This window comes from Hippocampus comes, unplaced genomic scaffold (genome assembly GCF_001891065.2).
Source record: "Hippocampus comes isolate QL1 unplaced genomic scaffold, H_comes_QL1_v1.1 scaffold150, whole genome shotgun sequence".
In the NCBI taxonomy this organism is placed as follows: domain Eukaryota; kingdom Metazoa; phylum Chordata; class Actinopteri; order Syngnathiformes; family Syngnathidae; genus Hippocampus; species Hippocampus comes.
In genome coordinates, this window is record NW_017805496.1 from 634,628 (window position 1) to 661,704 (window position 27,077).

The 27,077-nt window shown below is 40.9% G+C and overlaps 2 protein-coding genes across 4 annotated transcripts in view; one reads left to right on the top strand and one right to left on the bottom strand.

Annotated features, from left to right (window-relative positions):
• LOC109519682 (multiple C2 and transmembrane domain-containing protein 2-like) overlaps positions 1-6,782 on the top strand; it is a 24,781-nt gene extending 17,999 nt beyond the window's left edge. For all 3 annotated transcript variants that reach the window (XM_019876358.1, XM_019876361.1, XM_019876359.1), the window contains 8 exons: positions 45-119; positions 1,406-1,525; positions 3,868-3,981; positions 4,293-4,334; positions 4,419-4,528; positions 4,608-4,717; positions 5,232-5,329; positions 5,427-6,782. In XM_019876358.1, the coding sequence (XP_019731917.1) occupies positions 45-119; positions 1,406-1,525; positions 3,868-3,981; positions 4,293-4,334; positions 4,419-4,528; positions 4,608-4,717; positions 5,232-5,329; positions 5,427-5,474 (717 nt within the window). In that variant the 3' untranslated portion in view covers positions 5,475-6,782. The remainder of the gene's footprint in view (positions 1-44; positions 120-1,405; positions 1,526-3,867; positions 3,982-4,292; positions 4,335-4,418; positions 4,529-4,607; positions 4,718-5,231; positions 5,330-5,426) is intronic.
• Positions 6,783-17,550: 10,768 nt separating this feature from the next.
• Positions 17,551-27,077, bottom strand: LOC109519648 (COUP transcription factor 2-like). Its single transcript, XM_019876317.1, has 3 exons — positions 26,211-27,077; positions 23,134-23,661; positions 17,551-19,456 (listed from the first exon to the last, which is right to left on the bottom strand). The coding sequence occupies exons 1-3, from the start codon at positions 26,653-26,655 to the stop codon at positions 19,182-19,184; spliced, it is 1,248 nt and encodes a 415-aa protein (XP_019731876.1). The 5' UTR covers positions 26,656-27,077; the 3' UTR covers positions 17,551-19,181.

Here is a 27,077-nt window from a genome sequence, read left to right on the forward strand (position 1 = left end):
TCCGCCCCCCCCCGGTCGTTTTTTTTTTTTTTTTTTTAATCCAGGTCCGAGCCAGCATAAGAACATTCCAACCCCGGGAGATAAAATTCATGGAAGATAATCCCAAATTTTCCAAAAAGGTTTGAGACACTTTTGACTAATTTCTCACAAAGCCATTCCCTAAACACCACACCTCCATTAAACGACTGGCCCCTAAAACATAAGTCAATAAACAGGTGCCACACTCGTGATCAATTTGCTGCCCCGTGTTTTCTCTCTTTGTATGAATAAAGACCTTCCTCCAATACAATCCTGCAGTGGCGTCAATAAACATCTCCGGCTTCTATTTTTCAAAAAGTATCGGGTGCTAGGTGTCGAATTTTGAACAAAAAAAAAAATCAACTCCAGTAATCCCTCGTGGATGGTGGTGGACCACCCACGCAATACGTGCAATCGACAAAGTAGGGGTTGTTTTTTTTTTTTTTTTTTTTTTTTTTTACTTTTTACATATTTTAACGCAGTATTCGGCTTTCCGCACACTTATTCATTTTCAAAGTCTTATTAACCTTTATTATTCGTATGAGCATCAAATACGCGAAATGGTTCTGTCGCGTCTGCGCGTCCGACCCATCGTTGCGCTACATGTTAAATGGACGTGACATCTTATTGCGATGTAACGGTGTGGGGCAAAGTTTGGGTTCGGTCCGAAGCCCCAGCTCCAAATCTCAGCGCCCGCAGCTGGATCGCCGCGCGAGAGCGGACCCGGTCCAAGTGTTCCTCCCTCGTGCGAAGTGGTAAAAGCAAAAGCAGCCTGCTGCTTTGAATTGAGCGTTAATGGCCGCCAACCGCGCCGTGTTCTGCCACATTAGTTTGATATACAGTGTGTGAGACAGGGTGCCAGACCGGGTGCCTGACTGTCTGTACTCCCCACAAAAGAGTCTTTGTTGCCACACAATGCATCGCCCGCAAACGCCCAAATTGGCTTACAGTGGCTGTGACGTGCACTGTTGCTCCGACTGCTTGTTTTCATGTTGGACAAAATCAGGTCATATTTCTGACGCGGAACCCTCCCTACCCGACCGCAGTGGAGCCCGGATGCCAAAAATGCAGCCCCCGCACTCTCCGGCGCGATGCTAATTTAATCGACATCAATCATTATTTCCTTTTGGTGAATCTCAATCTATCGGAGCCCTTGAGCAGTTTTTGTAAACAAGCAAATGAATTTTAAGTCTTACATGACCATAACCTAAACGTTTTTTTAGAATCATCACAGCTAAACTAGCATGTTTGCTAGTAAGCGCCAAACACAATTTGGATGCTTTCCAAGTCCACATCGAAACAAACTCCCGAGAATTGCGATTGGAACTTTCGCCACTTGGTCACGGCGCCGCCTTTTTAATCTTGTTTTGAATGTGTTTTTCCGCAGGCTCTTGCCAGGAACGTGCAGCGAGTGCAGGCGCTCTACCGGGCCATCACGTCCACGCTGCAGTACGTGAAAAGCTGCTTCCAGTGGGAGAGCGTCCAAAGGAGCCTGCTGGCCTTCGCGGTGAGTGTCCTGGACGTTCACTTTATTCGGAACCTCTCACGTTACATTGCAAAGAACTTCAGTTTGGTTGCACTGCTCATTTTTCAACCACTGTTGGAGAAACAACAGTGAAGGGATACTGGGAGTGGGCGGAGCTAGTCACAGTGCAGTGAGTTGATTGGAGAACAGAGAACGGTTGCTTCCAGAATGGAAACGTTGTCTCTGATGCATCGGAGGCGCTCATTCGAGTGAACGAAGCTCCTGAATTTCTTTTTTTTTTTTTTAACCAAAGTTGCAAGTCATTGAGATGTTTACTTATTCGAGAAAAAACACTGGCGTTTATTTGAAGGTGAGCATTTTATTCAAGTGGACGAAGATGCTGGCAGTTGTTTATTAGTCGTGACATTTAAGAGAGGCAAGGTGTTGAAGTGTTGTTTAGTGTTTGGTCTTTAGTGATGGGGAAAAAAGCACCCGTTTTAGAAAAAGGTCATCATTGGTGTGTTGTGTTTATACCAACATCATCCGTTGTGGAATTGTGCTGAGGTTTTTAGTCAAGTGCATGAAGCAATGTGGGGTTTTTTTTTGTTTGTAATATTTGACTTGCATGCAAAGTGTGACATCGGATAAGGGATTTGGTGGGGTTTAATCAAGTGGATGAAACACATTTTTTTAAGGTTATCATTCGAGTTGCTATGGGGGTTTTTTTCCAGTAAATTAATTGATTTTGAACTGAGGCCAGGTGCTTGGTCCACTTGGTCCGAGGCGTTTTATTCAGACTAGGCTTTTATTCATCAAGGTGACAAACCCGAAGAATAAGCATTTAATTGCAATGCGGGGTTGATTTATGGAAATATAGAAAGCACCTAGTATCTTTTTAAGAGTTTAAATAGGCCAGTCATTAATTCAAGTGGACAAAAGACCTGATTTTTGAAGAGGGTCATTTAATTGAGGTGAGGCATTTATTTAAGCGTACATGACAGTTGTTTTTTTTTTTTTTTTTTAACTGAGGCTTTTAATTGTGGTGCGGTGTTTTTTCTAGTGGACAAAGCATTTCAGTTTGTCGAGGCGTTTTTACACGAGGTGAGGCATTTATTCCTTCAAGTGGATGGACATACTTGGCAGTGTTTTGTACAGACAGTCCCATTACTTCCTGCCTGCATTATCATTTGCGTTCTCAAGTGTCACGAGTTTTCGGATTGCGGGTCTCTTTTCCAAGCCTCGCCGCGGATTCGAAATGTCCCGAGATCCCGCGAAGTCCACACAGAATGATGACTCTGTACCGTGGCTTTTTCCTCTGTTTTTGTAAGCGGAATGGACGTGGGCGGTCCTTGGCAGACATCTCGTCAAGGGAGATAAAGACACACAGACACTGCACAGCCATCTGCTCTCATCTACTCGCACTAAACGCCTCACCGTTTATTTCCTTCCTTCCTTCCTTCTTAAATCCCCGCTTTGGCTCGGGTCCCTGGGATTACCGCTCCGGCATGCCGCGCTTTGCTTCACCATTAAATTGGGAGATCCCACCGGTAGCGACATTTGGTAGTCTGCCTTTTCTTTTTTTTCTTTTTGTTTCGTTTTTTTTTTTTTTTTTTTTACCCTCTGGATTGTATTTCCTGCTCTGCATATGAAACACAAGTCAATGATCACAATCTTTATGGCCTGGGATACTTTTACAGCAAAATGTGATTCGGCCTTCACACAAGTAAAGGCAGCGCCTTCACAGTCGCTTCAGAAGGACTTTCACCCCTTTTACTTTGCAACTTCCACACTATCAATCGATAATGATGCCCCCCCCCCAAAAAAAAATAAAGAAATAAAATTGACATTTAGTTTACATTTTCATCCTCCTTAATGCTGTCCAAAATGACACTTTTTTAAATGACAAGATCTGTTTATTTTTTCCGAAATGACTGCATCATAAAGGCCACATTTAATGGTGGTAAGAGGTTTCTTGATTCAAGCGGATGAAACACCTGCTGGTGTTTTTAAAAGTGCTGACTTCAGGCATTCGTTTTGTTGGAGAAAGCTCCTCATCCACGAAGAATTTGTTTCGCTGAGGCGAGGCCTTTATTTTATTTTTTTTATTTAATCGTATTTTTAGCCTTTAACAGATTCCTTGCCATTTTTTTTTTTTTTTTTATCATGAATCACTTAATTGAGGTCAGGCATTTATTTTTTTCAAGTGAGCAAAGCACCTCCAAGTTAAAAAAAAAAAAAAACTAAATGGGTCATTCATATTTCAGGTTACTTGTTGCTAGGCAGAACTCCATAGATCAATTTAAAAAAAGTGGTCATGCTCCAAATGGGAAGTACACTAGTTGCTGCTCTATCATTGGCCGAATAATCATGTGACGTGCGTGCAGGTGTTCCTGTTGATGGTGTGGCACTGGGAGTTCTACATGTTTCCCCTCATCCTGGTTCTGCTCATCTCATGGAACTATTTGCAGATCTGCTCCGGACATGCCAATCAAGACCTGGTGAGTGTCATCGAGCTGTGGTGTGTCTGATTTTTTTCATTGGAAGATAAGTGAGGTGTTTGTGTTTTCAAGTGGACAAAGACCCTGTTTTTTTTTTTTTTTTTGAGAAGATGCTTAATCGTCATGTGGTGTGTATTTGTTCAAGTGGACAAGCATCAGGTGTGTTTTTCAAGGAGGCCTTTGATTGAAGCAATTATTCGGTTTATTTAATCAGGGTGTCCATTTTGTGACACTTGGTCCTCACTGAATGTGAACGAATTGGACAAATGTAATCCTTCACTAATGTGACCGTTGGCCGTGGTTTTTCTCAGAGCTGTATAGACGTTGGTGACGAAGAGGAGGATGACGAGAAGGTAAGGAAGAATAATCACCAAACAAAGGAATACTCAACGAGATGTGGACAATGCAAGCGTGTTTACTTGTGTTGCTAATGTCAGGAAAATGAGCGTCGGGGTCTCATGGAGAAGATCCACATGGTGCAGGACATCGTCATCAGCCTTCAGAACTTTCTGGATGCGGTGGCCAACTTCGGGGAGAGGATTAAAAAGTAATGTTGTCACTCTTTCCACATTTCGTCTTTTGATATTGTTGTCAAAATGTTTTGGTGTGTTTTTGTTGTTGATTAGCACATTCAACTGGTCCGAGCCCTTCCTGTCCAGTCTGGCTTTGCTCTTCTTCGTCACGGCCACCGTGCTCACGTATTACATCCCGCTGCGCTACATTGTCTTGATATGGGGTAAGAGGTGTTCAAAATTGACATTTTTTTCTCGGCACTTTTTATTTCACAATAAATTATTTTGTACAAATGACTTGAAGGTGCTACAAATCCAGCTGCATTTCTTTTCATTTAAGTGTTGCTTTTTTTTTTTTTTTTTTTTTTTTCATGTGGGGCTGACATGTCGATATTTAAAACAGTCCACATTTTTGCATCTCAACAACACTCAGAAATTGTTAAAAAAACAAACCCACACAATTATTTTTATTATTATTTGGGCCATCCTGGACTTATATACACACACACATATATATATATATATATATATATATATATATATACACACCTCCAAAGTGTGTCGGATTATATTAAAAAAAGTTTTAAGAAATTACAGTGTGGGAAAAGAGACATACAGTAAAGCAGTAATTTATGTTTAGCCGGGATTCTTTTTTTGTTTTTTTTGTGTGCCAACAAAGCGCTGAGTCTTAATGACACCGTTTCTTTTCTTTTGCCAATTTTTTTATTTTTCTTACAGGCATCAACAAATTCACCAAGCGATTGCGCAACCCTTTTGCCATAGACAACAACGAGCTGATCGACTTTCTGAGCAGGGTACCTTCGGATGTGCAGAAGGTACGCAGGACCAGCAAGCAGAATTCCATCGCATTCCTCACTTTGCCCTATTGTTGCGGTTTATGACGATGCTGATGACGTTCTGCTTGTTTTTTAGGTCCAGTACAGTGAGCCAAAAGGTGTCAAGAAAAAGAAGACAACGTAAACCAACAAAGACTGAGGACCCGCCCAGCTCCTTTCTTTGTTGATGACTTTGGAATAAGTTTTTTTTTAATGTACTTTCTACTTTTGAATACTTTTGAGTACTGTAACCGCACGACAGCAAAGTACACACTTGTTTACTTTTGGATGTGTTACTTCTACTATTTGATGTTTTATTTCCTGTTTTTGCACACACACATATGCACACATACACACACCAATTATTTATTATTGCCTGGCGACCTAAGAGCAATAAATGCAGTCTTTCCACTTGGTGATGGTACCCGTCCATGCCGGCCATCCGTCCCTCGTCCCAGCGTGGCCTTTGGGCGGCGCCATTAGCAAAATCGATCCAAACAAAATCGCGAGGTAGTCTGTCTTGAAAATACTTACAAGTGTGAGTAAAAAGTTGAGAATATACACACACTGATGCAAGGAATTTTAAATCAATCATTTTAAGTATTAAAATCTGCGCTGGAATATTATGTCAATAGTTGTCTTGTGAGACAGGGTCCGTATTTCACAAATAAATTCATAGTTCTGGTCATGAGAGAAAGAAAAGTGGCAATTTTATAAAAATTAATGCCATGAATACAAAGTTATAATGTTACGGTTGTAATTTTGAGAAAGCGTAATGTGGGACAGGGTTGCGATATGAGAGTAAAAATTATTTCATCTTAAGAGGACCAAGTTGTGCTATCCGCTAATTCGTGACTTTGTGCTCGCCACACGTCACCTTCCCAAAGTCGCGACAGAAGGCGCGAAGGCGTAATCGACCCTCACACCTCGGCGTCTCGTTAGTGTCGAGGCTGCTGCTGAATATTAATGAGCCGCCGTCAAGGACGCGGCAAGGTCGCGTCATTTTGACGCATGTAGCGTAGGCTCGACCGTAATGAAGATGTAAATATGGACCAGATGCACATTAGCAAGTCAAATCGCACCTTTATGTGCCACAAACATGGCCGCAGCGGTCGAGTCTCAGAGGACTTGTTCGACGTCAGCCTTTGGTGTATTATCATCAGCGACATCAATTACTACACAGAAAGGGCTTCAGGTACGCAATCCGGGAACTGCCAATGTGGAGTAGCGTTTTTTTGGACGGGCAAATACAATCAAACGTATTTGCAAGTACATTCAAACGCATTTAAATATGTGCGAAAGTACTTGGGAATATGTTCGAACGTACCATGGCTATTGCACATGTGCAAGTAAAAAAAAAATTTTTAATGTATTTTTTTGTTGTTGTTGAAGCATTTGGCCTCCATTATACCAGTACGTTCGAATATTAAGTCAACATTTTTTTGTAATTTTATGGTTTTATGTCCACAGTGCATGATTTCAGTTTAGCATTTTTTTTCCCCATAATTCCCTAGGCAGCACGGAAAAAAACATTTTTTGTAGCATTTAGCCTGCAAATACATTCAAACGTCTTTGGGAGTATCTATTTGCCAGTTTTACATCACATTGGCAGTTCCACCAAAAAGCAAAAAAAAAAAAATCCAGATGTTCCAAGTTGCTGTTTATGCTGTCACATGGGTAGAAGTTATAATTACTTACACTGCATTGTTGTGTACTGTGATTGCACTTCTGACAAAATACACTCCTTTGTGTCATTGTGTGACGTCACACACATATATGCGACTTATGTAAGCCGTCATTACTGCACATTGGTCACACACGTGCTGCTTTTAATGAGCGGGATTGGGGGTCTTGGGGTGCTGGCATCCCTTCGGGGGCTCTCACTGGAGGGACATCACATCACGGCGGCCATGACGGTCTCATCAAATGTTCCGATTCAGGAGGGCCCGAGGCGTATGACAGCTGTGATTGACGCACGCCGGCTACTGTGTATATGTGTGAGACAGAGGGGTGTGCATGTGCATAAATGTTTGTTTGTGAATGTTTGTGCATTTATGTACCTTTTTGTGTATAGTGTGTGTGTGTGTGTGTGTGTGTGTGTTTGTAACTGTGTGAATGTGTGTATGTGTGTGGATGTTAGTATGTGTCTTTTGTGCATTTAGGTATGTTAGTGTAAGTTTGAGAATGTGCCTGTGTCGATCCGTGCATATAGGTTGGTGTTTGGTTGTCCATGTGTAGAAGTGTATGTTTGTGTATATACGTGGAATGTGTTTTTGTGCATCTGTTTTTAGTGTGTGTTCATGTACGTGTGCATGTGTGTCTGTGTGAGATGTGAAAGGCGCTGGGAATAAAGGATGAAGAAGGCCATCCTGCGGGCAGGCCTTGACCTTTCTCCCATTCACGGTTGTCTAATTGCAGCAGAGTACGTGTGAGTTGGGTGCTCGGTTCCCGTTCCCGTTTTCCTGATCCCCTTTTCTGGAGCGGCGTGAAAGGCCTTTGATCTCCTCCCTGATTGGCTTTCTTCCCCGCTGTCATCCCGGCGGCCATCTTGAGACGGCGGGCTCCTTTTCAGCGTGGCTTTTCTTTGGTGGCGGAGGTCAGCGCGGGACGGGGACTCCGGGAAAAAAGGCCTTTCTTTTCTTTTCCGACGCGGAGGCTCATCCAATTCCCAGAAGAAGACGAAGATGCCAGACAAAGACGTTCCTCTTGCCATCCCTCGGGATGAGACGTCACTCGCTCAGCCTTCTCCTGAGGGAGGCTGGACCCCGAGGTCACCGTTGATGGCTAGCAGACAGCACAGAACCCCCCGATACCGCTTTTACAGCCCCCACCCCCATAACGCTGTTGCTTTGGAAACACACTCAGAATTCTATCGTAAGGTAACGCTCCTCGTGAGAATCTAAAAGAGAAATTCTGGGATGGAAGGTGGTGGGGTATAATTGAAACCTATTTTTAAAAAGAAAACTAATTGTAATTGCAGATCGTCAAGTTATGCTACAGTAATAGTTGTACAATGCGTGTAAAGTGGGAAGTATTTCACAATGCTGCATAATGACATCACAATGATGTTCTTAATGGGAAATGGATTTTGCACATTATTTTGAAGCCACCCTCCGCCCTTGAAGAGCTGCAGCAATGCTCCTTCAGGAGTTGGACTGGGCTCATTTTTCCAATCGACCTCTTCTTCATTATCCCCAGGGAGACTGGAGGATTTTTGGGGTGATTTATTTATTTATTTATTTATTTATTTATTTATTTATTTTGAGAACGCGATCCATTGCTAAGATGGTCTGCAAGCTAACTCACTCTAACCTGAGGCACGTTTGGAAATTCACTCTGACGTCTGTGCACTCTGAGAGTGGGTGTGTTTGGAGAGATGTGTGTGTTCCGCTGTCATTAGTTTCTCTTATTTTAGTGCCCTCTGAATAGCCGGTTGACAAATTTGAGCAAACCTTTAAATCTCTGAATGTTTGTAGCAAATCAATGCATGCGCACGTAGCTGAAAACACTCACCCTGACTTCACAAACACACACACGTGGCATACAGCTGCAGCACAAAGATGAAACAAAGAATTGTATTGGAACAGAATGCTACTTGTGAGCCAAAAAAAAAAAAAGTAACTAAATATGTAAATAAACAAATGAATAGTTGGCTGGAGCTAAAGGGAGATTCGACTGATTACTGACAAGGCTATCGCCTCCCCAGCCCCACTGTAGCGCTGTGCATGGCTGTATCATTTCCTTTCTATCAACTAATTCAAGGATTTAGGCTTCGAGTCATTTTGAAACGATTCCTCTGCATTTTACTGCGTTAAAAGATGGGCTACATTTCTTTGGCAAATAAATGAAAAGCATATTGGAACGTCTGTGTCTACAGAGTCTCACCTAGCGTCTCAGACAATCTCATTGATGTGTCAAATATCAAACTGCCGTCAAATTTCTTTTAGTTTGATCCTATCTTTACAAGACACAATCGACCTCAAAATCTTTATAATAACCGAGCCGTGTATTGTGTGAACCCTTCCACGCCTCGTGTTTATGTACATTGTTGTTGCTCGTGTTTGCGTTTGACTTGGCCACAGAGGTGACGACACTTGCTTCTAATGTGTTAATGTGGCTCAAACGCAATGTGCGTGTGTGTGTGTGTGTGTGTGTGTGTGTGTGTGTGTGTGTGTGTGTGTGTGTGTGTGTGGTGTTTGGCTTTTTGTCTGGCACAATTACCTTCAGCATTAGCGAACGCTGCGTGGCTCATCAGTTAGACGCCGGGTGGTAACGTGATCCGATGGTGAGAGATGCCATGTTGGCAAAACTCAGCTTGACTTTATTTAAAGAGCTCTTAAAAAGAAATGCATCTGAAACAAAGTGCAGTACATAAATAAAGAGCAACAATAATATAAAACCATGATTATAACTGCGGTAAAAATATGCTTAGAAAAGAAAATATACACACACACACACACACAAAGTGGGGTTTCAAAGTAGGGTTTTTAACTAGGGTTAGGGTTGTTAGTTTCAAAGTACAACCTAGGGTTATTGTTCCCACATCGGGTCAAGATTTCAAAATAGAGTTTTAAACTAGGGTTAGGGTTTTAAAGTAGGGCTTTTTTTCAACTAGTGTGAAGGTTTCATATTAGGGTTTTAAACTTGGGTTAGGGTTTTAAAGTAGGGCTTTTTTTCAACTAGTGTGAAGGTTTCATATTAGGGTTTTAAACTAGGGTTAGGGTTCTTAGTAGGGTTATAGTTTCCAGGTAGAGTTTTACACTCGGGTTAAGGTTTTAAGATAGGGTTTCAAACTTGGGTTATAGTTTCAAAGTAGTAGGATTAGGGTTTCCACATAGGATTTTAAACTAGTTGTAGGGTTTCAAGGTAGCATTTAAAACCATGGTTTGGGTTGCAGAGTAAGCTTTCAAACTAGGGGTAGGGTTTCAAAATAAAGTATTGAATTAGGGTTAGGTTTTCCACATCGGGTTTCAAAGTAGTGTTTAAAAATTGGTTTAGGTTACAAAGGTTAGGGTTTCAAGGTGGGGGGTTAAATTAGGGTTAGGTTTTGGTTTATTGTCACAGTTTTTAACAGTGGTTACTGGTTACATGCCAGTATTTACATGAAAATTCAGCTGTCATAATTTTGGGTTTTGAACTTGGGTTAAAGTTTCAAAGTAGGGTTTTATACTAGAGTTAGGTTTCACTGTAGGGTTTAAAACTAGGATTAGGGTTTCAATATAGGTTTTCAAACTAGGGTGAGGATTTCAAAATACGGTTTCAAACTAGTTTCCAAATAAGGTTGCAAACTAGGGTTAGGGTTTCAAAGTTTCAAACTGGAGTTAGGGTTCTTTAGCACTGCCCTAGTGGGGCGCTTTTTCAATTTGTAAAAAAATCTAATTTTTATTTTTCACTAATGAACGGTTCGGTGAATATTCATTTGAACTGGTTGGGTTCAGTACCTCTAACAAGGTTAAGAACCACTGCTATCGGGTCTGGGGAAAGGGTGGGAATGGATGGCAGCCCAGCTACAGCGCTGAGTATTTTTCAAGTGATCCAGGCTTAAAGTGACGTGACAAGAGTTCCCGCGTGCTCCTGATGTGTAGGATGGTGTTGCGGGTTCACGGTGCCATTGTGCACCCGTCACGATGGCCGATGAAGTTGTCAGCGAGCAGCCTGGGGATTTCAGTGTGACACACGGCCCCGCCCACCCGCGGCTAATAAACACGTCGCCTCTCAAAGCAGCCGCGCGGGGACAGAAGCGGGACGTCGTCGGGTCAGCGCCGCAAAAGCGCTCCCGTTCCCCTGTAACCTATGCCCCTCACTCCCCATTCAGCTTGAGGGTCCCTGGGGGCCCCCTTTCACGGTCTCTCTCTCTCTCACACACACACACACACACGCACGCACGCACGCACGCACGCACGCACGCACGCACGCACGCACGCACACACACACACACACACACACACACACACACACACACACACACGCACACAACTTTTGTGCGAGCCCCTGTGACGACATCCAATCTCCTGCCTTTCTCTCTTCTGCAGTTAGACCCGAGACATTCGGTACCTGCTCATTTAAGCCATGTCGACTGAAAAACTTTCAGCCCAAGTCCAGGCACAAGCAAGTCTTTTGGTCTAAATCTACTCTACAGCGATCGAACTACGCCTAGGCCAAGCAAAACTTAGGTTACTCGAGTCAATGAAACTGAATAAATACAGTACATTTATTGCCCGCCTTTTGATTTTACTTTTGTAAGTTGAGGGGTTCGTTGTTTTTAGTGGATAGCTCTACTTTACGAACGGAAAAAGGAGAGATGGAATCCTTTGAATGCAGTTTTATTGAAAGGGGAAAAAAGATGTCTATACCGCAGCAAATTCGAGAGCACAACTCCTTTTTCCGGCTACTAAAACACTTCCTGTTTCCTTCAGCCAATCAGACGCTCACAACATAAACATGTTTAAGAAATTATTAAAGATAATATAATTTAGGTAACTTTAACATCAAAGACAATACTGTAATGTTCAAACATAAAATGATAATAATTAACAATTTAATAAAAACGTACACTTTTAATACACTCCCTCGTCCTTTTGTATGAGTATAAAGAAGATGGGAACAAAAAAGGTCACCAACTCCGGTCCTTGAGCGCCCTGATCCTGCCTGTTTTCGATGTTTCCCTCCTCCAACACGCCCGATTCCAATGATCAAGATCGTTATCAAGCTCCGGGAGAGCTTCTGATCATTTGAATCGGAAGGTGTTGGAGGAAGGAAATATCGAAAACAGGCATGATGGAGATCGTTGGTGACCCGATAGAAGATTTAATATATAACACGGTCACATGACAGTCGTGTTGACAGTCTGACATGTCAAAACTGACGTTTGAATGTGATGAAAATGAAACGGAAGGCAGAACCCCCCCACCAAAAAAAAAAAAAAAAAGAATCGGTGAATGCACCAATTTAGCTTCAGTGCATTTCACTCTCCTCTCTGCTTATATAAGCGATTACACTCGCGCTTACGTAACGTGCCCAAATACAGACAGACGTCTCGCTTTGCACGCCAGCAAACCCGTGAAGGCTCTCACGCACTCACTCGCGCGCACACGCCTCACTCATTCATTCTTCCACTGAGACGCGTTTCGTCTTTCATGGTCCCTCTTCCCGCTTTAATTCAGCTGATTTCTTTTTAGAATGCTTTTGTTCCCTTTTTTTTGCACACAAAGTTAATTTTAACAGCAAATTCACATCACGATTCAAACTGCATTTCTATTGGTCATTAATAATAAACAAGCCTTTTTAAGACTTGGTGCTATCACGAAAATGAGTTGCAGGGGGCGCTGTAAGGAAGACTTGGAACACAAAACAATGTTCCTTTCGCTGCCCAAGAATGGTTGTGACTTTCAAATTAAAATGATATTTCAAACCATGTTCAATTCGACACAAAATTATGACAGTAAATTAAATACATACAATATCAAAATTATTATTTTTAAGTCAAAAGAGATTTATACAATACATACCCAATTTATATTATTTAATTGTAAAAATGTACAGTACCAGTTCAATTAAAACTTTAAAACAATTACATGACAGTCGTATCACAATATCAAGATAATCAGTTGTGAATATTTTGAAAAGGCAAAATCAGATAAAAGTTCCCAAATAAAATATACAAACTTGTAGCATTTTTTTCTCCAACACTTCACATTTTTGATTATATAAAACAATCAAAAATGATTTACACAAAGTTCATTTTTTATTATTCATTACACAATTTATTATCGAATTATATTTAAAAACTACAACACAGAAAAGTTCAACTGGAATTACACTTTTAAAATGAAAAAAAAAAAACACCAAAAAAAGGAAATGTGAATCCTACAACATTCAAGACAAAGTAGATGATGACAAAAACCAACAAGGTGGGAGGGGGGCGTCCATGCAGGCGCTGCGCCTCCCCCACCCGGTGTGTCCACTTTTTCATTCCGAGCAGTTAACCTCCAGGAATTCCACACGCACTTCCGATGCTGCACGAGGTTAAGGGGGTCGCTCAGGGGATCAACAGTTCAAAGGTCACAGCACACAAACAATATGTCGTCGCACGTGTCACACCTTTCACATTGTTGAAGTCCAATCGGAAACATGCAAACTTGGAGGGTGGGGGGTGATTGGAGTTGCATGATTTTCATTTGTCGTATTTGAAAAAAATTATATAAAAGAAAGCAATTGTTGCTGTCAAAAAATGAAGCATGTTTGTTTCTTCATTTTAAGAAATGTTGCCCTTTAAAATTTCGAAACACAAAGAAAATTTCACCCAAAAACTATATTTCCCTGCATGCCTTTCAAATTGTTTTTTTTTCATTTAATGCAAAAAAGTTACTTTTTTTTTTAGTTCCCACATCTTTAGATGTGTTTTTAAACGTGCATCTGACAGATTGAAAAACAGAACAAATTTAAATTTTTAGAGAAATTTATTTTTTTAAATAAATACATTGATCCATGCTCATCCAGCCATTAGTTTAGTATTTTTTTTCTACTTCACAACATTTGTGGTTTGTTTATTATTAATGACTTCACCTGGAAGTTTATGTCGATGGTATATCTAAAAAAATGGTGTCTCCATCCCCCAAGTTTTTTTACTTTTGTCCAAGACGAAATAATTCTTCTGAGGATAAATCAAACAAACAAACAAAATAACATCACAATCAGCGAACATGTTTCCATGTGGAAATCTATATTAATGTTCATCTGATTCAACAGGAAACAACTTTCAAGAGTTCACCAAGTTGAAATGCAGAGAAAGAAAGGATTTTTAAAAAATGTGCGTGTCTGCGCGCGCGCGCGCGTGTGTGTGTGTGTGTGTGTGTGTGTGTGTGTGTGTGTGTGTGTGTGTGTGTGGTTTTAAAAGTCGTTGCATTTTAGAGAGTGGGGGGGTGAAGCGACCATAACGCAACAGACAAGTCATATGCGTGCATCCTACGGTGACGTCCAAATATGGCCAACGTCCGGTGTGATTTTTAGCATAGCGTCAATGAGGCGTGAGCATGATTTTTTGCACTGCAACCAAGTCTATTTAATCGCGTTTTGGAAAATCTGCACTCCACTTGTCCGCATCACGTCGTCATGGCAACCGAGAGCATCCTCTCTTAAATTGACTGTACGACTTCTTGGATGTTTGCGCCCAAAATTGATAACACTTTTCGTTACTCCTTAATTTTTACGAGTATTTTAACTTTTACTTGATCCTGCGTGAATGGGGAAACTTCACTTTTGACACTTTGTGCACAAAAAAAAGAACTCCGACGTTTCAAGAAAACACCACCCAAAACAACAACAAACAACAAGAGAATGTTCAAATTAAAAAAAATGTTTATAAATGTATGTATTGACCACCAACCAAAATGAAATGCATTTATGTTATGGTAAGTCAAAAAAAATCAATAGACCACTAATTGATTTTTAAACATATGCATTGAGATGAATATTAAGTATTTTCGTTTCTTTGGGTATCGATGAGGGCCCCTCCACCCCAAACTCTTTTATTTATTTTTTCATTTACTATTTTATTCGCGTTGAACCTAATTTTGTACACTCATTTAAGGCCTGGAAAAAAACTTTTATTAAATCGTGTTTATAGCTTTAAAAATAATGACATATTCACAATAAATTAAAACCAATCAATGTTATTAAAAAACAAGTGAGCGTTACTCTTTATGCGGGGAAGCTTTGGAGAAAAAAAACCCCAAAAAACAACACGTCAAGAAGTGTAAAAGCGTGGACGACAAGTAAGAAACGATCTGATTGGCTACAACCGCTCCCTCTTCCGCCATTTGATTGGCTGCTAGCAAATTGAAGAGGACACGGCAGAACGGCCTCCTTCCACAAGTTCATTTGAACGTCTCTACTCTACAGCAGTTACGCTCAGCTAACCCCTCCACCCCCCGTGGTGCGTGTTGCCCCATTTGGGCCCGGATCCCCCCCACACCACCACCCGTGGACCCTCAGCGTCAACCTCCTCAGCCTAAAGCGGAGTGACAGGAGGCCTCAGGGGCCCTCATTACGGCCCCCAAGCGAGCTGTTTAATCCACACACACGTACACACACGCACCTACACGCACACACACACACACACACACACACACACACACACACACACACACACACACACACACACACACACACACACACACACACACACACACACACACTCTGTTCTTTCCTAACAAGATTGGTCGACAAAGGATATACTACAAAAGTATCATCATTATTACCAAACTTTAAAACACAAAATGACTTAAAATACATTAGACTGTTTGTTTGTATGTCATGGTTATCAAGAGATTAATCAAACTAATAATTATTAGTCTGTAGTTCCCCAATCGCCACCCTAATGACCAACATTGAAATGCAGGAGTAGAGTGTTCATGAAAAAAGGTTCATGAAAAAAGGATGCTAAGTTTTATTCATGTATTTGTTATCACAGGCCCGCGCTTAACAGTAAATTCAGTTTGAACATTAACCCTTAGTAGGGTAGCAATAAAATAAGCTACTGCAAAGCAATTAAAAATTGTTTAAAATGATTGCGCGTAAATGTTAATAAGGAGACATAAATTTTAAAGTAAAACATTCTGAAAGATTGAATGCAAATGTATTGTACGACACTTAAACGTTCAATACAGCTGAACTGTGCTTTGAAAGGGAAAAGTTTAAACAAAAACCAAACAAACAAAAAAATGCCGTACCGGGTATAAAAAGTTTGGACAGGCTGCATGCATAGCTGCAAGTTTCATTGTAATAAGTAAGAATGTAAAGTGGTTTGGTGACCACCGATTCACCTACCTAAGGACACCCCACACCCAATATTTTTGCAATATTTATCTTATTAGCAGTATGTCTCTGTTTATTCAAGAATTTGTTGTGTTACATTTTTTGATAATGATAAATGTTGTACATTGTATTTGTTTTTAATTCAGCAATTCTTTAGCATGTACTGTTATACAAAGGTATAGATTCCGAGATTGGTTTTTGTGCCCATTGGTGCCGGAAATAAATCCTAGTTGGCTAGGACCACTTGCATGACTGTACGTCATACATATAGTACTGACATGCAAGACGAACGATACATGCAAAAATATTGACAATTTTACAGTGGAGGCCAGAATTTATGGTTTTATCAATTAATCGAGTCGTCCAGGTCATGAAGTTAAACAGCAGCCCCAGACCATCACACCAACACCACCATGGTTTATACTATTCCAGACAGGGCCAGGTAGCTTCAACTGTAGTAAATGACACACATGCACACACACCACGACTGATGTGTCAAAATCAATCAAATACATTTTATTATCATTATTTTAATGTAGAAATCTTGAGTTATAATTTAACACAATAGGAATATGTTATCAAACAAATATGCTTTCACAGTACAGTGCTTGTCCAAAAAGAGCACACACACACACACACACACACACACACACACACACAAAAATACACACACAGCAATGTCATTACTTTTTTGTTTGAACAACTATAAATCTCGAGATGGGCATTTTTACACATCTTACAAGCCATGATTATAATACAACACAAGAAAGTGATAATATACTGCAATGTTGTCATTATAAACTAAATAATTATTTTTTTAAAAGTCTGGCTGGTGTGAATTTTGATTTTTAAGACTTTAATTAAAATCAATTAAAAATAGCAGAATTACTCCTTTCACTTGCCAATTCGAAAAAATAGAATTTAAAAATGATTAGACAGAATTGCCATGGCAACATCCCAAATTAAATTAAATGTACAGTATTTTATTAGTCTTTTTAATTTTTTTTTTGTGCCTTTGCATTGAAATTTTCGCATTTTGCCGATTGCCACAATGTCAACAACGTCATGTCTAAGTAACCAAGGTGTGCCTAAAAATATTGTTTCTTTCAAATACACTGGTTAAAACACAAAATGTCCAACAAAGATCTGAGAGAATATTTGCATGTTGTGACAACACCAAGTCAAAGTAATAAATTTGTTTGAAAAGTGTAAAAATTAAAAACATTATTGCAATGTCCAATGAAAACCAAGAATCTCCAAAATCGGTTTTGTTAGATTTTTTTTTTTTTTTTTGGGCGATTGATTTTATTTTAACAAAACAACAACAATGGAACAAAACAAAACAGACACTTTTAAATAAATAAAGATATAAAAGTAACAAAATGTGTCGAGGTGCTTTGCTTTTCACTGGCTATTTAAAAAAGTAATGACATTACTGATGCATTCTTGCTGACAGTCAAGCTAATATATAGCAAACATGAGCACAAAGGTTGTGCGTGCTTTTTGTGTGAAATTGTACTTTTATTTTGTTTAGTCCTTAACAGAAAAAAAGTGCCATGTCTGGATATTTAAAAAAAAAAAAGAAAGAAAATATTGACAAAACCACAACAAATATCTTGAAAAAGCCCTGCTCCCTTTTAAAAACATGTTTTTTTTAAATGACAACTATGATAAATATACACACACGGGGGGGCAATACATCTTTTACAACACTGCAAAAAATGTCCGGTAATCTCAAAAAGAAAAACTTTGTTCGGAGCCACAGACATGACAGGGGTGCGGAGGGTGTCATTTTCGCCACAATATAGATGGAATGTGCACACAAAGTACATGAAGTAGGCATAATGTGCACGCAAAATACATGAATGATATTCATCTCATTCCTGGAGAGTTGGGGAGTCAAATCGAGTGCACCTTGTCTTGAGACATAAGATAGAGGTTAAGGTGTGCTCCATTTGCTTACCCCCATGACTTATTAAGCAAATTAATATTTTATGCGCACGCTATACCTGCAATTTTTGTAGCCACAAATTACAAAGGGAGCATACGGTAGATCTTATCGTATACTTACAACATATTTCCTTGACGCCAAGAATGACTTTACTATTAGCCATCACTTTGGCGCCATCTTGTGACAACTTGGCGTGTTACCGAAAGATCCCCAAAACGGCAAATAGGTGAGTTTTGTTTAGTGATTATCTGGGGATAAGTCCCATGACAAATGCAAATTAATGAATAGGAAACATTGATTCACTTTACTTCCTCGATACCAGTTATCAGGATTTTACACGATCAGGATTTTGGAGCCGATCACGTGTCTGATCAAAAGATGGATCAATCTATCCAAACTATTCAAACATCTTCTGTATTTATTGTCGAGACGACTGTCACTGTACACAGGGGATTGAAAGTGGCCCTGGCCCACGAATATCCCAAATTTGTGCATAATTGATGCCCCTTGAAATGGATTGGGGGGATAAAAAAAACTATTAAACCAAAAAAATTCGTCCCAAAACGCTAATAAACACTCATTGTATTGAAAATGAGTGGGTGTGTAGGTAGTGGATGCAACCAACAGCCACCCCCCCCCAAAAAAAAACTATTAACAAATATCAGGGAAAAAAACGGAATAAAGTACGACTATGTATGCTGAGCTATTTTGGAGTATTTACGGTGGCAGCACAGAGCGTCCCTGATCAGATCTGTGTCTTGTTTGTACTGTTCTCTTCGCACTAGCTTTGGCACTCTTTTATGGCATCCTGGGGCGCTACAGAAAAAATGCAAAATACACAGAAAGATGTGTATAGGTGAATGTTTCAGCAAATAGGGGAAAACACCGAGAAAAAAAAGCTACATTTGTGAGAAGCAAATTAGCGTGGGGTTGAAAGCAGTATTTTGCGGCCACAAATTAGCATTTGGTGTGCACGTTAGATCGATATCGTGTTTCCCCAATGTCATGTCTGGAGCTGTGCAAGCCCGTCCAGGAGAAGACCATTTTGCCTCAGCTCCGCCGCCCCCGCCCCGGCCACAGGGGGCGCTACTGGACGGGCACGTAAGGCCAGTTGAAGCTGCTGCCCGACAGCAGCATGTCGCGGATGAGCGTTTCGATGGGCGTCTTGCCCACCAGTCGCACAAAGAAGAGCTGCTCGATGACGGCCGACGACACGGAGCGCAAAGACGGCAGGCGCAGCAGCAGGCGGCCGAAGCGACTGGGCTGGTTCGGGTACTGGCTGCGCACGTATTCCTCCAGTGCACACTGGGACTTCTCCTGAAGACCCTCCACGTGCGTCGCGTCCGACAGGCCGCATGCATCTGGCCAAAACAGGAACCGGGAATAGGAAGAGAAAGGGCCGTGTGAAAATTGTGCGCCAGGCAGACTGATAACATCGTCAGGGCGACAACTTGTCAGGGGAAAAAAAACGTTTAAAGTTGAGTTTCGCTGATGACTATATTTGAAGTAAATGTGCCTTGAAAGTCACACAAAATCACCAGTACAAACTTTGCAAGACTTTACTAAAAGCTTATTCCTTGTTTTATTTCTTTGCAATCAGAAAAAAAGTGTCAGACAGTTTAGGTGAGGTGACTGACTTGCATGAAAAAACACTTTGGCTGCTTTTGCTGCTTGCTGAGGGTTATTGTCCATCTGCACTGTGATGCGCTGCCCAAGCCGAGTTCTGAAGCATTTGGCTGAATATGAGCCAATAATATTGCCTGAAACATTTCATCCAAATGCTTTTCTCAGCAGTCACACCGTCAATAAGTAAAAGGAAAGCATTTCCATTTGCAGTCATACATAGCTACCTGGCCTGAAAACAGCTGTGCAGTCAACTGTCCCGTTACTTTTTGTGTCTTCAAAAGTGGGAGGCATAGATCCAAACCTTTGTTCATCCGACATTGCATACCTGATTTGAAATTAAAGCTGAACATCTGCACAGAAAGCAAATGTAGTTTATTTCATTTCAAATCCATTGTGGTAGTGGTTAGGACCTAAAAGCCTAAATTGTTTCAATGTCTCACTATGCACGGACCTGACCAAATTTCTCAGCGAATAGTATGATTTCTGCATGAAAAATTCTGTTTTTTTTTTTTTTTTTGCAGCACTCACACAATTTGCAAAAAAAAAAAACCCAACAAAAAAAAAAACATGATAAAGTCACACAGACTTAGGGAGTACACAGACAAGAGCAGAAGTATGTGTTTATACTTTGACGTTTCCCATATTTATACTTTGCATGACATGTGATGGTATTATAATCATAATGACGTACATATTATGCATATCACCAGTGATAGGGTGCATTATAATTCATCAGTATATCATTCTATCCCTCATTTAGGTGAGCCGTCTATAATCTGTAATTAATGAAAACAATGTGTATTGATATCCACGCACACATAAGCACTATATTCTGTAATATGCCTTGCACTGGCTCCCATTTCATCATTTCATTGATTTTCTTTCAAAAGAGTTAAACTTGGCAACGAGCTTTATCTTGGCGAGTGGATTTAAATGTCAAATCAAATATTACATCTGCTCACAACCCATCCAAATCAGACTTTTCACAATGACATCAGGCCAGCAAATGGAAAAAAAAACCCCACAAATCAGTGAAATGAGTCTGGGACTTTACTTGATCAACAGCGCATGAACGTACGAGACGACAACAAATCAGGCAAGCTGCCGCCGAGATAAACATCCAGCTCGACCTCGTTTGACCCGCTCGCTCGGCACGCCACCGCCAAGATGGCCGCCGTCAAATGTAGGGCACCGCGCCGCAACGCGGCAGCGGCAGAAGCGCAGAGCGTTCACGTACACTGACATGTGTCCCACTTTGATGACACGTGTACACGCGGACTCATGCGGACCCCGACGCAAGCACCGGCTGCAGTACAACAAGAAATATGCCTGGAAACATGCCATCAAACAACACCACTGTATACACTCGATCTAGCACAAATGGGCCATGAAACAACATTTTACAAGAAACATCGTTGAAATACGCCAGAAAAGCAATATTATAAATCTACTGTAAGTGTGCCATAAAACGCCGTGTACACTAAATAGACTTTCAACACAAAATCAACGTTCTACCTTAAAGTACCATCGAACAATGCTGTCTCCCAAATGCGCTACAAAACAAGACCAAGTGCACTTTCTGTATGTCATAGAATAACATTAAATGCTATATTGACGATAAACATGCCACAAGACAACAGCGCCATAAAGCAACAAAATACTAAATGTGCTACAAACCACCACAATTCCCTAAATTTGCTTTGAATATGCCATAAAAAAACAACACGCAAATACATTTGCCAGAAAACAGCGATCCAATAAATATGCTTTGAATATCCGTCCTAATAAATACATAGTACTTTACATATATCACAAGAACAGTAAATACAAGTATGCCCCTCAAAAAGTACTTTGCTGACCAAATTGCACCACATTCGGGCGGGCAGATGTTTTATGCCAAACAGGTACATTTAATCATCTCGAAAGGCGCTGTAACATTGATCACAGAAATGTGTGCTTAAATACACTTGAATTAAAATGTATTGTGCATAAAATGTTCTTGAAATTGTATCTGAAAGATTAAATGCAAACGCGTTAGAGTCAAAAGTTAAATACAACCAAACTCCACTGGACAAATGCACTGTGCTGGATTTTCAAAAGTTGAAGCCACGAACATTTTACACAATTTGAACAATTTATTCAGTGATCCTTTCTGTTACCACTAGAGGGAGCCCGCGTGCCGCTGGTGGGACGAGTACCACACTTTGCGACGAGCATCCCTGGACCCTAAATATCCTTTAAATATACAGCACTGAAATAAACCAAATCAGCCACAAAACTACACTACAGAACTTTTAATAGCAAAGAAGCATCTATTTGGGGGGGGGGGGAGGGGCGGACATGAGCCATAACCATTGGCACAATGTTTGAAGGGCTAAGATTTTTAAAATGCAACACTAAAAAGGGAAAAAGCAACATATGTTTTATTTTTAACTACAATTAAAAAGAGAATGGTTAGTAAATTAAATCATGACGCTAGTTTTCAAATTTATTTTTAAGGAAGCAAAGTATAAGGGTTTTTCCATTCCTCTTCCACACTTCATAATTGATGCAGAGGTAGTTCTATTCTCCATCACAGATCAAATGCAGCCTGTCCCTTTAAGGGCGGCCTTGTTCAACCAGGTCAAGTGAGGTGAGTGCTCTGACTGAACCTCTTACATAAGATGCTGTTGCTTTTTGTAAATACCTATACATCTTTTATTGCATGGTTCAATTTCTCTTTAAGGCTCGCTATCATATTTGGGAAATTGATGAATCGCTGTCAAATAATAACAAAATAAAACATGTACTTTCACAATTTACATACTGTTGTTTTTTTCCTCCCATACATACAAAAACTTTTCATGATTTTTGCGTGGTGAACATTTATTTTAATATTGATCACAACTATTTTTTGTTTGAAACAATTTTTATTTCTTTGTCACATTTTTTTCGTCCTTTCTCTTGAACAAAAATGTGCATAATAGGTGTTTAGTTCATTGTATTCATTGATTAGTACACTTTACATTTCTACATTATGTTTTACATTAATTAAATGATATGCAATATAACAGAGACTGACGATGATGATGATGATGGTCATCATCGTCATCACCATTAAAAAGATCAATATATCTTTTTAGGTCACACACTGTATTTGTGACGTCACAGGGAGTGAGTATGGATTGGCTGCTATCTTTTGACCCTACTTTTATTTCTTGAAATGTATGTCACCATGAAAATAATCCCCAAAATATTTCCATGTTGTTTTAAATCACTCTTTTAAATTTGGAAAATGCTTTAGTACGGAAGCGTACATTGCTGCCACAATAAGGAAAAACACATTAAGTTTCACGCTTTAATTTGCCATGAAGTGTCGCGTTCTCGCTTGAGAAATCATCGCCTTCGTGTGTTCGCCGATGACGTCACGTACCTGTGGTGAACAGCACGACGGCCTTGAGGCACGAGTACTCGGCCGAGTCCACGTGCAGCGTCTTGAGCTTCTCCACCTGCTCCTGAAAGACCCGGATGTGGTCCATGAAGGCCACCACGCGCTCGGCCGACATGGGGGCTGCGTGCAGGCCGGCGGCGGCCAGCAGCGGCGCCACGTGCACTGGCATGGCGCACTGCGCCGCGTTGAGCACGAACAGCTCGCTCCAGGTGAGCCGCAGCAGAGCCACCTGGTCGGAAACCTGCAGGTCGGGGAAGAAGGGGATGTTGCGGGCCCACTCCACGGCGCTGAACAGCATGCGTGCCGCCAGCTCGCAGATGTTCTCGATGCCCACTGCGCCGCCACCCGGCAGGCACTGCGAGCCGAAGCGCGACGTGGCGTACGGCTCGGCCCGCAGCAGCAGCGAGATGTAGCCCGACAGGTACGAGTGGCACTGCAGGGGCTCCCCCGTGCTCAGGGAGAACTGGCCGTGGAAGGACTGCGCCGGGGGGAGCCGGCCTCGCTGCACCGCTGCAGGTGGAAAAACAAAACAAAACACGGGAAATGGCGATTGAAACGTGCCATCAAACAAATATTAATTGCCTACAGTGTTATGCATGAAAAAAATCTACACTCAATTTGCCAGAAAGCAATACAAAATATACACGAATGTGCCATCATCAACAAAATATACTTTCACTTTGCCACGATAAGCACTTCAATCGTGCCATAAAACAACACTAAACACATTTCAAATGGATCATACTAAATGTTCCCAAAACAAATAGGCCCCAAAAATATAAAACGCAAAATGTGCCATAAAAAACATGAAATATACTTTAAATATGCTCTAAACAACAAGTTATGCTAGACTTGATATAAACAACACTAAATATGCTTAAACTACTCTAAAATAACACTACCAGTTCCTTTAACACGCCATGCAAGAAAAATAAATCGACTATAACTGATGTTTATACAATATTGAAAGCTGCCATCAACAACAGTAACATACTGTAGGCTGCATAAGGGTGCCATAAAACAACACTGGGCTCCATTAAATGTGCCATACAACACAACATTGTACGATATATGCGCTTACATAAACGCCATAAAACAACAAGAACTCTTCTAAGGTGCCTCACAACGACACTGCACAATATAGTTGAAATATGCCGGAAAACCAACACCAACCATATTTTAGCAATAAATATCGTAGTTCATATATGTCATAAAAGTACATCTGACACAAAATGTACTTGAGAGATGCCAGTACACCAGACGACACACTTGGGGAAAAAAAAAAGATAGGAGAGGATTAAAGTGGGTTCGGGATCGCGTGCGAGCCTCTCCGCCGTCACGCCAGAGGGGGTTTGGAGAGGTGCTAAATTTAGGACTGGCTGTCTTCTTGGCGTCCCGGTTGGTTTCACCCCCCCCCTCCCCCCCACCGTACCCAAGCGGGCACACGCGCGCACGCGCTCGCATACAGACCGATGCCCCTCCTCTTCAACTCCAAGACTGAAACTTTGGTTGCACCCAAACACTCGAATGTCTTTTCATATGGATTCGATCCAGACTTCGGGCCCAATTCCGATGATCGTGTACAGTGGTAAAATGTGTTTGAGTGATCGTTCAGCGTGTAGTTTGCACACAAACACACACGACCCACTGATTTTAATTAGTTTTAATTTTGTAATCAACTGACGTCTTTATTTTTTTCAAATAATGTAAGGAATCACAGAATAACAACCAAACCTCCAAAAAATGTTTCTAATACGCATACACTTGAATTAAAACATTTTTAAAAACAATGCCGCTTGACATAAATCACACGCCACTGTGTTTCGCTTCCATTTTAGATGTAACAAAATCTACTTCCTGATTGACATGGAAATAAAACAGCTTAATAGATTGGAAATTGGCAAAAAAAAAAAAGTAGCCTCCATTAAAATCCCCGCTCCCCAAAATGTCTGACCATTGTTTCAAATTATATTATGATTATCCATTATTCAATGATTACATTCATGTTGTTTACTTATGTCTATGCATATAAAACGATTTTATGATACTGTATTGTATCCTCTATCGCAACTTTGATTGGTTGAGACAAATCACGTGGTTTACCATTAACTTATGGCATCCATTTTGACTACGATTAACGTTATCAAACGTGGTTCTTTTTTTATTCTTTTTTTTTGCAGCAAATTTATAATGATTTTGATTTTTAATTGCTGTACATCAATTGTTTAATTGAATCAAATTTCCATATAAACAAGGCATTTCAGCTTTACAATGACCAATTTGTGCACCACTGAACTATTATTTGGCTGAAATATAAAGTGTGGAAGAAGGTACTTCATTTTGAGCATTTTTTAGAGGCAACATTTTACATGTAACTCATAAACAATTGGAATTGATTTGTGTTATTTTTTTTGAAGAAATATAGACAATTTGGCACATTACTTTTAAAACAATTGTAAACGTAAACGCCACAAGGTAGCACACGTTTTTTGTTAAAATGTTTTATGCTGAAAGTTATAGGAAAAGCAGTTGAAATGAAGTTGACTTTCCCTTTGAGCAATTACGAATGGAGTAGTAATAATAATAAAGTATCACACAATGTCTTCATTAAAAGAAAAACATACATGCTACAGTATATTTTTGCTTTCTTACACCAAACTGCAAGTTTAGTTTTTTTCTCCCCCTAAATATGTTCAACTGGTTACCATACAGCCAATGAACGTTTCTAATTTATTTCATGTTTCATAAACAGCGTAGAATGGTTTGAATTGATCAACAAATGTGGAAGGAGACGGTAAATATGAACGGAATAATGTCTTCATGCATTAATTAAGAATGTTGTCATGCAAAAAGGAATCATGACTACTTAGGAATATTCTCATATAGGCCAAATTTGGGAGAATGAAAATAATAAATACTTGATGTCCTTGAATGGGCTGAACATTCTGAAGTTGGAATGATTTGAACCAAATGAAAAATTCCGGAAATTGACGTAATAAAACAGATAAAAGATTGTTGGTCCCCGAATCAAAAATATGAGTGAATGGACCGGGTCGTACCTTCCCTCCGCATGCCCACTTTGAGGCACTTCTTGAGACGGCAATACTGGCACTGGTTGCGGTGGTGCTGGTCGACGGGACAGGTTCGGCTGGCCCGGCAGGTGTAGCTCAAGTTGCGGCGCACGCTGCGCTTGAAGAAGCTTTTGCAGCCCTCGCAGGTGAACTGGCCGTAGTGCTTCCCGCTGGACTTATCGCCGCACACGATGCACTCGATGTGCACGCTCGCCTGCTTGTCCGACGATGACGAAGACGACGAAGAAGAGCTATTGTTGTTGTTGGTTGTGTTGGTGGCGGTGGTGGGTGGTCCTGCAGCGGGGGGCATCTCCAGGGAGGCCGGCGGTGGGTTCATGTGGACTGGCAGAGCCAAGGGAGCAACGTGCGACACTGGAGAAGAGAGCGTTCCCTCCTCGGGGTTCCTCCACGCCACCATCGCCATGTCCGTCATAAACTTCCCCCCCCTCCTCACTCTTTTTTTCTTATTTTTCCTTGTCACCACCACTTAGGATGAAAGTGAAAAAAAATCGAAGCCGCTGATTCGCATGACATCCACAAAGAAAGCAGAGGAGCGTGAGCGGAGACCACCCAACAAGCTTATCCTATACGTAGGGGAAAAACCAAAAAGAATTCCACGTCCAGGTCCTCCAGCTTGCTACCCGGCTCTCCAGCCAGACCACGCTTCCCCCAAACGGTCCCAGAAGTAGCACGCAAAACAAGAAGAGGAGAGGGAGAGAAAGAAAGAACACTCGTGGAGGTCTGATGGGTCTGATGATGTTGTTTGGCTCCAGGACTGAAGAGGACAAGGAGGGGGTGTGACATCATCAGCCGTGACGTATTACGGGAGGCGTGGCAAACCAGCGGGGAGACCAG